The 14,306-nt window shown below is 39.8% G+C and overlaps 1 protein-coding gene across 5 annotated transcripts in view; it reads right to left on the bottom strand.

Annotated features, from left to right (window-relative positions):
* RBMS3 (RNA binding motif single stranded interacting protein 3) overlaps positions 1-14,306 on the bottom strand; it is a 700,426-nt gene that overhangs the window by 488,759 nt on the left and 197,361 nt on the right. For all 5 annotated transcript variants that reach the window (XM_062569353.1, XM_062569354.1, XM_062569352.1 and 2 more), the window contains one exon: positions 839-1,012. In XM_062569353.1, coding sequence (XP_062425337.1) covers positions 839-1,012 — 174 coding nt within the window. The remainder of the gene's footprint in view (positions 1-838; positions 1,013-14,306) is intronic.

Raw genomic sequence — 14,306 nt, 5'->3', positions numbered from 1 at the left:
AAAATCCCAAGCTGCATTCAAATGCAAACATTAGAACAACAAAGTGTGGAGTGGGGAAGAAGGGACGATTGCTTACACTAATGAAGTCCTCCTCAGCTAACTCTCTACACCTCAGAAGTCTTTCTACCACCTACAGGAACCAAAGGGCTCTGCTATAAGCAGTCTGCTAGACAAATGTGAAAAACCAGCAGCCAGTAGTTATGACCCTTTTATGGTTGTCAAAGTAAAAACAATACTGAGGAGCCTGCTTCCCTCCATTATTTTGGGACACCAGTTCATGCAAACCGCTGAGGACCGATGGGCTTTGCCTTGCAAGAAAAGGCTGCGCGTTTGCTACTGATGATGTTAATCAATTAGTAAATATTAACAAATCTATCGATAACAAGAGATGTTCTCCTTCACTGACTCTCCCATGCAACTTAAAGTCTACGAAACAGACAAAACACCTCGTTTATCTAATAACAGACCTCATTAGAAACAGAGGAGAAGCTAGCCGATACAGCATTCCCACCCACATCCCTGACAGCAAAACCAAGGCACATAACAGTAATTTCATACTAGGAAAACCTCTTCTAAATGTTAAAAAAAAAAATAAATAAATAAATAAAAAAGCATGTCTATATTTCTATTTCTATATTTCTATTTCTGCTGAGCCATACATAGGACTTTCATATCTGCTTAAGTCTTAGGTTCACTCCACTACTTGACAGCGCTACAGTTAATTCACGTGAGGACAAGCTGTGCGGAGGGCCGAGGCACAGGAGGAGCATGAGTCCGGCCGCCTTCCGAGGTGTCATTCGCATCACTGAAGTAACCACAGAAAAGGGTCATTACTTACAGCAGGGTGTCCAGCACAGTAGGTGTAGCTGGCGTGGGACTGGTAGTGCAAGCTCGCTCTGGGAAAGGTGTACGTGCTCCAGGCCGGCGGGCTGCTATTCCACTGGGAGCTAAAGCCAGGGCTCATGGTCACTCGCGATTTACTGTTTTGGTACGTTCTCACTGTGGAGCTGGACTATCGGAAAAGAAAGAAATGCAGCGTAAAAATACCTTGGAGAGTAGGAAACAAGCAATCCAGCTACGCGCCAACACTGTGCGTGCACATGCTGCCACGCTGCCTGCTGCAAACCTGCACGCTTCCAGTAAGGAACTGGGAATGAACAAGCCACGTGCTGTAATACTCAAAAGCCAGGCTGAACGGCTGTTGGACTTCAGGCTGGGATGCAAATCGAACGGGCAACGCAAAGGCAGCAGAGATAAGGGGATGTCTTGGAAAAGTATGTCGGGAGCAATGGCACAAAATTAATAGCTCAGACTTCCATCTTTATTCATTATTATGAACTCAGTATTGCTATTTACTGTGCTGCTGATCAGCTCAGCCCGTTCCACAGTAAATGGCAATTTAGTGCCAACGTTTAGAGGGGATTTCAGGACTTCAAGAAACCTATCTGGTGGCTAGGTAAGGCTAAAATCTTACAAATTATGCTTGCATTGCAAATATGTAACCTTCAAAACAGTCTATTAAACTTTATTACCTTTTTTGTACACTTAAATGGTAAGGCAATTCTTATATATCCAAAACTGCTCTTTTTAAAGCATTAAATCCACAGTGACCTTACTTATGCTGCAGTGAAAGCTCTTAAATATGAGCACGAATAATATTTCTTAGAAATACTTATAAACGTCCCTGCTAGTAAATTGATGCTATCGATTTCGAAAGCTGTATTCTCAGGAATGACGCTTCATTTATTTTGACCCTCCTTTCACAGACGACCTTTTATCCACGATATATGTAGCGATAAACAAATATCAATAGGGGCCACCACTGAACAAGATGTTATACGCAGCCCATCCTTACCCCAAGGTGCTCACTGGATAAATGGGAAAGGCAAAGGAGGAAAGTCTGGTGCCTTTGCAGAGAAAGCAGTCCTGCAACATTACTTTCAGTTTCATTTTACTGCTTCAGCTCGGTTTCATTGGGAGAGGATTAGAGAAATGTAAGGATGGGAGAGATGATGTACAAAAAAGGCTTAAGGACATATCCTAGCTGTAAAAATAGAAACCGTGTACAATCTTTGCAATTTTTAACGCTGTACTTCGAGAGCGCGTGGCAGAAACTATAGGCCACGGTGGCATCTGCTGCACATGCCATATTTGCTTTATTTAATTTTCAGAAGTTTAAGTGCACATAGTTTGCCTCAGTTATCAATTGCTGTATAAACTTCAGGTTCAAGAAAAGGCCAAACGACTTCCTGCATGTGTTTATTTCCTGCGCTGCCGATTAGGAAGCCTGAAAAGCGCAGTTTCCGCTCCGCAGCTCTCAGCAGCTCGGCGGAGTCGCCGCCCGCTCCCCCCCGCCGCCGGCGGAGGATTCCCGGGGGGTGATTTCTAAAGATTTAACTTAGGACTAGCTGAACACAAAGCATATGAATGAACACTAAAACCCACACTAAACTCTCATTAGTCACTGTGTGGGACAAGTGGTTACTTTGTTCTTACAAAAGGCTTTTTTTTTGGGGGGGGGGGGGGAGAAAGAGAAAGAAAGAAGGAAAAAAAAAATCTGCCCCTACAGTTAAAGGGGCTTATTTGAAATAAATCTTTTTGTATGAATTTAAATCATGACAAACCAAAGGAAAGGGGCTATAGCTACAGCTAGAAAAAAAAAGAAGGTTTTTAATGCCTTTATCCTTTTTTTTTCCCTCTTCCCCTTTTACCCTCTTCCCCCAAGGACCAGAAACTGTATTTTCGCTCCTTTGACGTATTACTTATCTTTCAGATCACTCCTCAAAGTGAAATCTCTCTTTCTGGGCCCTGGCAGACTTGCTTCTACATAAGAGAAGAGGGCTAGGTTTTGTTTCAGCCAGATCAAGTAGTTTTTTAGCCACAATGTACTTCATGTACAGTTCTCCCATTTATAAACATTAGGCATTCAAGTGAGGCTGCCTATTAGCTCCTTTCACAAACGAGTCCATCCCTGGATGAATATTCTGTGAATATTGGGCTACTGTATCCTGCCAGTAGTTTCCCTCCTTTGTATTATTTCTGATAGGACTGCATTATATGGAAAATATCTATGGCTGATGGGATGTGAAGATGTATTATAAGTTGTCCTTACTAGCTTATTATTTTCTTTTTGGCAGTGAACTCTATTATGGTTGGACAGACATGCTATCAGCACCACACAGGCACATACATAACCTGTTTCCCTACTTGAGAACAGAAGCAAAATGGTCTGCTTTTTTCTTTAGTGTCGCACCTTAGATCCTTCATAAACTTCTGCTTCTTGAGTTTGAATTTTTTGTGATTTCTTGTTTTAAGCTTAAGTCCCTCTCCCACTTCTACCAGCTCTTCGCTGCAAAATACAAAAGTGATGGAAACTGCTGTAAACCCCCAAATACTGCAAACAGTTGAGGAGTCCTTGATCTCGAGAGCGGACAAGACCCCAAACCAAAGCAAAGCCATGCCCAACAATACCCAGCAGCAGGGGAAGGCAGCACCATTTGCTTCCCAAGCCAGGGCTCCCAGCCTTACGTGTGCCACAGCACGCTCCCCCTCTCAGATCCCCTGCAAAGAGGGAAAAGAGCATTTTCCTTAGAGCTTGCTATTGGTCTCGGAGGGAATCGTTCATCTGCGTTCACGTCGGACCCGCTCTGGCCTCGTTCGTTGCTACCGGCTGGCTGCCGCGTCAAGCAAAACGAGGTGGCGTCTCCCCCCTGATGAGGGCACAGTCCAGCCCCTAGCACTTACTAGAGACCTAGGGATAAATCCTCCTGATCCCTTCGTGCTCTTCAACCCAGCTCGCCTCCCAAGGTGAGAAATTGGAAGTCATTCAAATAATAAACGATGTGCCCAGTAAAAAACTGTTATTTCGGACCTAGAAGTGGCAAGGTTAAATACCAAATACCCTTTCTCCTCCCCATCAAAACTGTGCAGCCTGGACGTGGGAGGAAGGATTTACAAGCACTGTGATTATGTGAGGAGTTCCCTCTGCTCTCGACAGTTTTGTAGTGAAGTTACTATTTTTGACCCGATAAAAGCCTCTCTCTTTTTGCTGGCTTTCCTCCAGGAAAAAAAAAAAAGAAAAAAAAAAGTCATTTTGCAAAGACTCTCCCAGGATAATTGGCCTTGAAATCTTGACGCTATCCAGTTTATCAGCCAGAGAAAACAGACATCCGCACTGCCAGCTTCAGGAAGTCTCTGCTCATCTGGTGACTCCATTCTAGGACAGTCAGGGAGCAAAGACATAAGCTCAAGGACCCTAAAAGGAGAACTGGTCAAAGGATTGGACTCAAGGTGTCTGCTGAACAGCAAAAAGCTGTTCATCTGTCTATACTCTTCCCAGCTCAACGCAGAGGAGTCTGCAGGAGAAATATGCTCTATAACATTGTCAAGATTTAGAGAGAGAGAGAGAGAGAGAGACGGCAGTATCTTTCACCAGGCCAACTAGTAGAGTTTGGAGGAAACAAAAAAGGAAAAGATTTGAAAATTATCAGTATGAAATGAAGAAAAATTGTTGCTCTCCTTGCTGTGTGTTTTGCCAGAAAGAATTAATACTTCCAAAACTTAAAGAGATTATTTTTTTTTAATTCGAATAAGTCACTTGGGTACCTTTACACCCTAAAAAGTCCAATCCAATATAAAACTGAGATTAAACATCTAAATATATTTTAAAATATGGCCCTATTTCTTTTGTGCCTTAGTTTCTCTGGCTTTTAAGTGTGGATAAACTTATTTTACAATTTTTAGGGTAACTTTTTCCTCATGTTTGTAAAGGTTGTTAATGTTAATGCATGGACATAAGCACGAGCGAAATGCAAAGTATTATTAGTATTATCACTCTTTCTTGAGCTTAACTACTTTCAGGTCTTAGTTCTTTTAATAGCTGGTATGTGGAGGCTAAAAAATAGAACATAGTATTTATAGAGCACTTTTCATCTTCAAAGCACTGCACAAATGTTAAATAGTGACAACAATTTTGACTGGGATAACATTTCCAGCTTTTTAAGCAGTTTACAGTAGATCTAAGAAACAGCAGCCACTCCTTCCTACTTGCAGACGAATAAAGCACACCATTTGACTAGGACATTCAACGACACAAATAGTTCCGACACAAGTCTTCATGTCATCACACATGTGCTGTCCTTTTTTTTTTGCAATACAGCACTGTCGGGCAGGAAACTGGGACGAGCGGTGTGCTAATCCTCAGCTTCTACATCACTCTGAATTCAAGACTGAAGGCATCTATTGCGTAGTCTTCTGCCAGCTACTCTGGGACACTGTGATTACTACTGGCTTTGGCACTCCAACAGAAGAGAAGGGCTCAAACGCTGCTCTGTGTTACCTCTCTAAGTTGCACGGACTCCACACGTACACACACACGGGATTAAAAAGGTGTAAATAACATCTGAATTCAGCCTCCCACTACCTCATCTTTTAAAGCAGCTCCCCAGAGCTATGATGTCAGTCTCCTACCCACGCACTTTGAGCTGTCTCCAGTCTCTCGGATTTTGATTACTGAATGCTTCTTTCTTCAGCAGTATCTGAATCTTCTGGGGTTTTTGTGCAAAGGAATTGTGACCGAAAGGGTGTCCACCCTTTCTCTCTCCTCACCCTTCCCTTCAATACGTTATTTTGGACATCAAAATGATTACAGGAGCTGGGAAAAGCCAGCTGGAGAAAGCACTGTTCTGGAGATGTTCCTTGCCCGGACTCCAAATAACTGTATCTGGATCAGACCATGATGCAAAGCACAGCCCTATGCTCTCAAAAGTTTGGATGTTTTACAAAATACTACTGTTCCCATAGAAATGAAAGTTTTCCTGTAACCTAGAAGAATCAGAAATGAAAATAGCTGTCCTGGAACACTATTGCCTGAACAAAGACGATGCCTTTGTTTTCTTGCTCAGATAAAATATGCAACTGGCAAACTGAAGTTATTTCATTGCAAAATCCACACAAGAGACCTTAAAGATTGTGGTAATTGTGAAACTGAGGAGGGTGGGTTTTCAGTTCTTTTTGGGTTACTCTGAAAACTAAACACGGAAGCTAATGCAGATGATTATTTTTGTTAATAGCAGGAAAGAGTAACTTTGCGCTGCTCTTTCTCTCAACATAATCTTTCACGATAGTTTGCAGAACTTTTGGACTCCAATACCAGATTCCATCTGTTCCTATAAGAATTGAGCCTGTTAATATTTGGCCGCTGCAGATTTTGAGTTTATCAGGTTTGTCCCACAACCTTTATGAAAAGCTTTACAGACATGTCCGAATTTAAGAGAAACATTGTTTTTCCAGACATGGGACTGAAACTCAATATGCTCTACCTGGAAAAACAGGATAAACTGAGAGAAATTACATTCCACTGAAACCGCAGAGAAATGAGGGGGTTATATTTCATATCTCAGCATACATGTAAGGCTATAGCTCATCTAGCAGATCCAAGAGCGCTGAGTCCTAGCCCAAATCAAGACAAACGCAGGGGTGCAGCAGTACTCTGTGGGGGGGAGCAACGCCCCCATCCAACGCCCTCCTTGGGCTTGTGGTGCTCAGGCTCCTGGTCTGCCCAAGCAGGTCTGCAGGGTGCAACCAGCAAAGCTCAATTACTTAGAGGTGGGGTCCAACAGAAATGCTAAGTTGAGCACATTTTTAGGATAGAGCCCAAATTATCATCTCAGTAACTCTTGAGAAAGGTATTCTAAAAGCGGAGTCAGCTGCTCTTCCCCCCCCACCGGGTTATACCTTGAAAACAAAATAAATATGGTTCTCTCACTTTTCTGGTTAGAATTGCTGGCATTTCCAGTGACTCAATTCTGTAATTCATGTTGTGCTTTTAACTGTCATTTGAATTCTAAGACTATTTTTTCCTATGCAAAGTAGGAAACATATCTCCGGTAGCGACAAAGAATGAATAAGGGAGCTGAAAAAAATGAACACTTATCTGCTCCCGGAAGCAGCCGTGAAGAGCCTGGTTTGCTGCCATCCTCATCAACACCAAGTGGCAAAGAACTAGTAACATGAGGCAGGCCACGGACAATTCAGTTTAAAGCCTTAAGGTCCCTTAGTGCCTTATGTGGAAGAGAAGGGTATAATCAAAATTTACTATTAGCTGATGGTTCTCTAGGTAGAGACTGCTGGATTTCAATCTACTTCTGAGCAGACACACCTCCCCAAAAGCCTGAACACCGCCAGCACCTCAGCAGGCAAGCCCCACCTGAAGATTGACTACAAGTTACACAAAATGCTCCTGGGCTTAGAACTGGTTTCTGCAGAAGGAGAAAAGCAATTTCACAGACATAAGGGAAACTTGTACTCTGCTACTGCTTTGCACCCCGCCTGCAGAGCATGGGGAAACTCAGGCTCACCTACTCACACAGAAGGAAACGTGAAGGAAAACTTTGCAAAGGACATATATATTTTTTTCATACTTAATTTACATCTATCTTTGTTGGTTTGGTCATCTGTAAGAAATAAACAGGGATTAAAAGTTAAGTTGTCAGAAGAGGTTCACATTTGTCCAATTTCCACCTTTAACGGGTTTCAGTTCAGTAAGTCTTGAATCCAAGCCCCCCCCATCCTTCTCCCTCCTCCCCTTTGAAAACAGTAAGGGCATGGAAAATGTCAAGATTTCTTTTGTTCAGAATATTATTTGATCAATCTATTGAGAGAAATTTAAGTCATAACAACCTCAGAAGGACATCGAATACGACCTCTAAATGGTAGGTCATTAAGTAATTATTTTCTGAAAATAAAACACACTGGCACATGTTAAATCTACTCAAGAATTTTTTATGGCACCAAGATCACAATTTAAAGTAGTGAAGTGTTATGTGAACCCAAGAATTACATGATCTGAGTATTCCCAGTAAATTCTAGCAAGATAAGTACTTACCAAGATCCAGTCACAGACAACCTGCATGTGCTGTGCATTTCGGACTTCTGAAGAAGTCACACATGGGAAATAATCACTCAATACAATATTTTCTTATGAATGCATATACATGTCATGCAGCTGTATGGACTGACTGGATAAAAAGATATTCTTTCAATAGCTTAAAGAGGAAGGTTTAGATTAAATAAAGTCTAACAGTGCTAATCTTAAAGAAAACTATTGATTAAGGAGAAAATATACCTTATTAAATCACTGACTTTGGCAGATCTCTGAAATAATTTTTGCGAGGTCTGAGAACTGCTCTCTCGCGTCAAACAGCTGCCACTCCTAATGCCTCTTCTGCAAACTGCACAACACTACTTAAGGCTTGAAGCATTCTCTTCGTAAGATGTAGGAAAAACAAAAAGGATGTTGCAAAAATTTTAGTAACTTCTTGACAAAAGCTTTTGACATGCATCGAGTGTATTTCCTAGGATAACAGTCCCAGATCAAGGAGGCTCTTGTACCAATTTGGCTGTAAGTCAACAAACCACTTGTACCCACATCTCATTTTTGTATGCAGACCTGTGTACCACTGACTGAATCACAAGTCAGGAGCTTTACTGATTAGTGACTCATTTTAGCATCTACACGAATGCTAAATTAGGGCTTATTCAGAGAGCTAACATCTTTTGTTAAACTCAGTTTCTGATAGTTTGGGGGAAAAATAATTATTTCATTATCGCTTGAATACCTTCCCCTCTTACAGTACCCAGAGGTATGTTCCATTATGTGCTGCCGCATCTTAATGTTTTTTCTGATGCATCTGTTTACTAGAAGTATATTGAATTACTCCCTGAACAATAAATCAGCCACTGTCTTGGACACAAAATGATTTTCCTCACGCTAGATCTGCAACGTACAACATTTTCTAGATAATCCCAAGAGGAACAGCTGGCTGGTAATTTAAGCAAGTCTGTAACATTAACCAATGAGTGCAATCCAGACACCTACCAGGGAAGAGGGAACCTTATGACCAAACAAAAATCATACACAGCCCAGCATCATTTCTGTAACTCTACCAAATGAGAAAAAGCCAGGTTTCTTTCCCCAACTCTAAGAGGCAAAGCATCGATTCTAGCGTTACGTACCCATTACAACTCTTCGGTAGAGCCAGCGATTCAAGGATGTGAACGCAACGCAATTACGACACACGTCTGGCCACAGGGAGGAATTCTATAAATCCAAGGAAGCTACCCAATGTGCCACACTACAGCTAACTCATGTGGATGGACTTACATGCCTTTGCAAACCTCACTGCGGGATTAGGACATTTATCAAAGGCATGATTTCTTCCTTGCCATGTTACATCTATTGTATACCAGGAGTTTTGCAGGTGCATGATTTATCCGTGCTGTCATTAGCTACAAAACTCTGCAAACAGGTTTTATTTTGTGCTAGAAAAACAAATACTCCTCCCATAAATTGTTTTACTGCTTATTGGGGAGCAGCGTCCTGCTCCCTTGACAATAAAACAACTTATTTTCTTTGAGAACAGAGCAATAATTTCCCACATAATAATCTAAAGTGCAGCAGCATTTCTTATGGAGTTAGGTGGAATGGGGAAAATCAGAGCTTGCTTTTTGTCCTCCTATCATGCCTAAGGCCTCATTATCTATGGAGCACCAACATGTTTGATTGCTTGAGGCACATTACAGACAACATAGCCCCTAAATACCTAACTGAGGGAACAGATGAGGGGGAAACAAATGTTAAATTGAGGTAAGTAATAGCATTGACAAAATTTACTTTTAAAATAGGAACAAAAACTCAGGATGAATTTTGTTCCTGAGATTGACCACAGATGTCAGTTCAGTTGAAAAAGCTCAAGGTACATTTTAGAAAGCATGGAAGCAATACAGATCCAGGACCACCCAGAAATGAAAAGTGATTTCTTACTCAGTGAAATCATAGTTGGATAAAGGACTACAGGCCTTTCACTCAAATTAAATCTTAATAGAACCACATATATCGTATATGACACATTTGAATGTGAAAAGGCTAATATCCTCTGGCTTTCCAGTACTCAACTAACTCATTAGAAATGTAATAGTCAGTCTAACCATTCCATGACTTTGACAGGAGCTATGAAAAATAAAAAAGAATGAACTACAAAGAGAAGAAAATAAGAAATTAGACATATCCAAGCTAGCTCTCAGGGTACTCAAAAATCGATTTCAGCTGCTCCAGATATCTGTTGAGTATCAAATTCAGAACAGAGAAGCATGCACACAGGGCTACAAAGTTACCTAGAAAAGCAGGTTTTTCCTCCCCTAAGCTTTGGGCACTAACGCTACAGGAAAGAGAGAGAGATCATTAATTTATTAAAAGGAATGAGACGGTTATAACTGGGAAGTTGACTCTAAGCTATTCAAAGTTAGTGTAGTAAAGACTGGGTTTCTAGGATACATCAATACAAAGTTATGTATTTCATGAGAAAAATGTATGTCCAATGAAAAATGACATTAAAATTCCCAAAATAAAACACAACTGAAATACCTATGGGAGAGTATGTTAAGGATTTATTTTGTTTTGTTTTTATTCCCCTGATAAAAAAAAAAAAAAGCTCTGAAAGGCAGAATCCTGCAATCCAAGCTAGTGGGAGGGAGGCAGAGGCATCAAGAATCAAAAATACTATTGAGTCAATGAAAAGCTTAATGAAATCTCAAGTGAAGGAACAAACAAAATGTTTTAACACATGCTAAAGGTTTGACCATGCAAAGCTTCTCTGGCCTTGGTCAGCACTGGTTTTAAAACTATGAGGTACTCAGGACCTAAAGTCAAGCATGTGCATAAGCAACAAATCCCAGATAAAGCTCTGCAGAAACTGCTCCTTACTTTCTGCTCTGCCTATTTGTTTGCTAACACAAAGCACTATCCAAATGGCCAAAATCTAAAAGAAATTTTTTCTTCAAGATAATGTCCATCAAATATTTCTGAATATATAAAAACTTTTACTTTCCAATAACTGTGTGAACACAGATAAACATCCTTCTCCTCATAATACCTTCCTCTAAATAATACCTTCCTTCTAAAATATAAACCACTCCTCTTGCTCTTATCAGCCTGAACATCTAAATCTTATGGGCTGACTTGCAGTTTGGCCATGCCACAGGTGTTTTAGCTTAGCATTTTATGCTCTACTAATTGGTAAGCAAGCCAAAACAACAACAACAAAACCCCAATAGCTTACATTTTAGCAAGATTAGTGCAGTAAGGATAACAAGTCTAAAAATAACTTTTGTGAAATTATGCTGCCGAGAAAAAACAACCTCAACGTGGTGCATATTGAGGGGCTCAAGGTGGAATGCACACGTCTTTTAGATCCTGCCAAAGGGTGCTCAAACAGAAGCAGTGATTGTACCTCCAGAGAGCACATCCAGCTGAGGTGCCCAACAGCCTGGCATCTAGAGTTGTACCTCTTCCCTCAGGAAATACTGACAGCTAGGGGAACTACTCACTGCAGCTTGGCCAGGGGATCTTCCTGCCTCACTGCCCAATGGCATGAAGAAGATTCAGATCCTCCCTATTAAAGTTCATCATCATAAACTTGGCAGACAAAAGGAAAGAAGGAATGATGGAAAGCTCTGCTTTTGCATTTCTCCCTGCTGTAATCACATCCCCCTCTCCTACCCCAAATGTTTGTTTGGGCTCTTAGGAGTTTGTCATCTAGATTTTTAAATGTTAGTAAGGCACTCCTATCCAGATTGCAAGAACTAGATGAGAGGGAGAGGAACAGAGACTAGGGAACGAGACAGAGGATGACCAGAAACCACAGCAGGAGGCTGCGAGGATAAATAGATGCTATCCTGTCTTGTTTGTGTTTTCTGTTTTTGAGGTTACTTTTCAAAAAACTAGATGTGGTTCCCAACTGGTTTAAAACCTCAGCTTCACAGGTGAAGTCCTTTCTGGAGTTGATGATTGCATTCAAAGCCCAAGCACACATAGAATTTCTTCTGCTCTAAGGACGCTGGTATAAAAACTCCAGAGGATTAACAGAAAACTAAGTGAATACAGTCATCACGGAAATTATTTTTAAAAAGTTTTGTTTTTAATTTCATATTTCAGTAGTCTTTAGCCAGCTGCAATAGTGTTTGCAACTCTGTGCTTCAAAAAATCTGGAAAATCTGCCATGTAGAATATTCAACTGTACATTGTATTTCCTGACATGTATGGGCGTCATAAACTTACAATAGAAACAGGGGAAAAAAGGGTAATATTAAACAAGACTTGTACAGAAGCTTAAACATTATTTACCCTATTATCTACCAAAAACAGTTCAGAATGATTGGTGGGAAAATCTTTGAAGATGGCAAAAAGATATTTTTAGAGATATATTCCTTGTTCAGCTTAAAATAGATTTTGGAAGCTCCAAGAATCACCTATACAGAGCTTCTTCAACACTTATTAAGGAACTTAAGTACTTAATACTGCAACTGTTATTAGCTAGCGAACTGTTGTATAGATACTAAGAAAATTAGCTGGTACAGATCATCAAGGATCTTGCCTATTATACTTGGGGGCACAAAAAAAATCCTTTAGCTAATTCAGTTTTATGATTCTGCTGAAAGAAAACTGGTGGGTGGGGAAGATCCCATTGTGGATCTGGAAACTGGCTGGGGAGATCCCCAGCACCTCCCAAATTGCAAGTACCTACTATAGTTTGCTTGTGAGTTGTTCCCGCAGTTTTGGTGACATAATGACTGTGACAGCCACTATACTGGGAGCAAACACAGTAAAAGATAAGAGGAGGCTTACAGTAATGCACACACCTAAATGTAAGCGTAATTAAGTGAATGCAAGTAGAACATAGACAGAATACAAAATTTAAATTCATTGTCAGAATAATTTCTTAAGTAAACTAATAGCAGATCTATGAATTAAATTGCTTTAGGAAAGTTGAAGCACATGTAAGAATAAAGACAGAGAAATGTAGATTTAGGAAGGAGAAACAGCTGAATAATCATAATAAGAGTTTTACTCTCATTTATATGTGTAAATTTAAATGAGGAAAAAATGTTGTTGCGCTAAGTCAAAGAAAACAGTTGTCTGAACACCTACAACTTGTTGGATCTTCTTCTTAAGTTCCATATTTTTCTATTTCATATATTATTACAGAATTGTATTTTATATATATTTCTGCATCTTCACTCATCCACTAATTTTAGAAATCACTATGATAGACTATCATTATACCCAAACTGTTTGCAGATGATGCTGCACACCTGAATAGACAAACTGTTCAAGTGTTTGATAGCATTGTCAACCTTTTCCACAAATAAAAGATGTTTTAAAGGACACTGAATAGATGCTATCAACACCAAGATCTGAAGTTGCCAATGTTTTTTCATCTCTCTTTCATTTTGGTACCAACACAGAGAAATGCGGATTTAAATTTAAGCAAACATACCTAATAAGAACAATTACTGTGATCTGGAACCAAAATAATAGAACTGACATAGATTTTTTTTTGTAATCTTTGCCTAAAAATCTGTTTTATTTGAGACAGAAATATCTTAATTCATTACAAGTTCTTTACAGAGTTATTAGTTAACACAAAACAACTTTTATTAGCTTATAAAATATTTTTTTATTTTAAAAACATAATTAAGTAGGAGATTTTACCCTAAGAAATAATTGTTTTACTATATCCCCAAATTTAAGAAGAAATACCCAGGAACATTGTTTCTATAAATGCAGTAGAATTCAGTTATGCTAACACAGATATTAAGTAATCACTTGATTTCATGGATCAAATCTAGCTGACCACAGGACAGTAAATTTGTTACATGAAGCAGCAGATATCCTGTTTATCCAATTTCTTTAACATCATAATCATACAGCTTGACAAGATTCTGATAAACATTCACCTGCCAGAATTTAATAGCTTTACAAAATGCCATCATACACTGGCTGTCAACTTTGCTCTGAATGCTATGGTCCTGATTCATCAAGATCCTTACACATATGCATAACTAAGCACACGAGAAAGTTTACCAAGCCCAGAGGATTAGATATTAGCTACTATTAGAATTAGATTTTCATTTAAAGAGCCTAAATATCTAACAGAATCAATTCTGTGCTGAAGACGAGAATTTTACTTTTTGCAGGAACAAAGAGATGGAGGCTTAAATAAGAAAGTAGGATTTTTTTGCTTGTTTTAAAAAGAGATAAGACTTCATGATGCAGGCTATAAAAGAAGGCTAGGAAGTTTCATACTCTCTAGGCAGCATATTCCACTGTTACTATCCACAGAATACCTTGCACCTTGCTCCGAAGCACTTAGCAATAGCTCACGGAATCAGAGATGTTTAATGGTCTGATATGGCCCTGCTGCATCGATCACTCTGATACAGCAATCAGAACCAGAGAGTGCATACAG

This window comes from Rhea pennata, chromosome 2 (assembly GCF_028389875.1).
Source record: "Rhea pennata isolate bPtePen1 chromosome 2, bPtePen1.pri, whole genome shotgun sequence".
NCBI lineage: Eukaryota > Metazoa > Chordata > Aves > Rheiformes > Rheidae > Rhea > Rhea pennata.
Note: the sequence above shows the minus strand (reverse complement) of the source record. Positions and strands in the feature narration are given on the sequence as shown.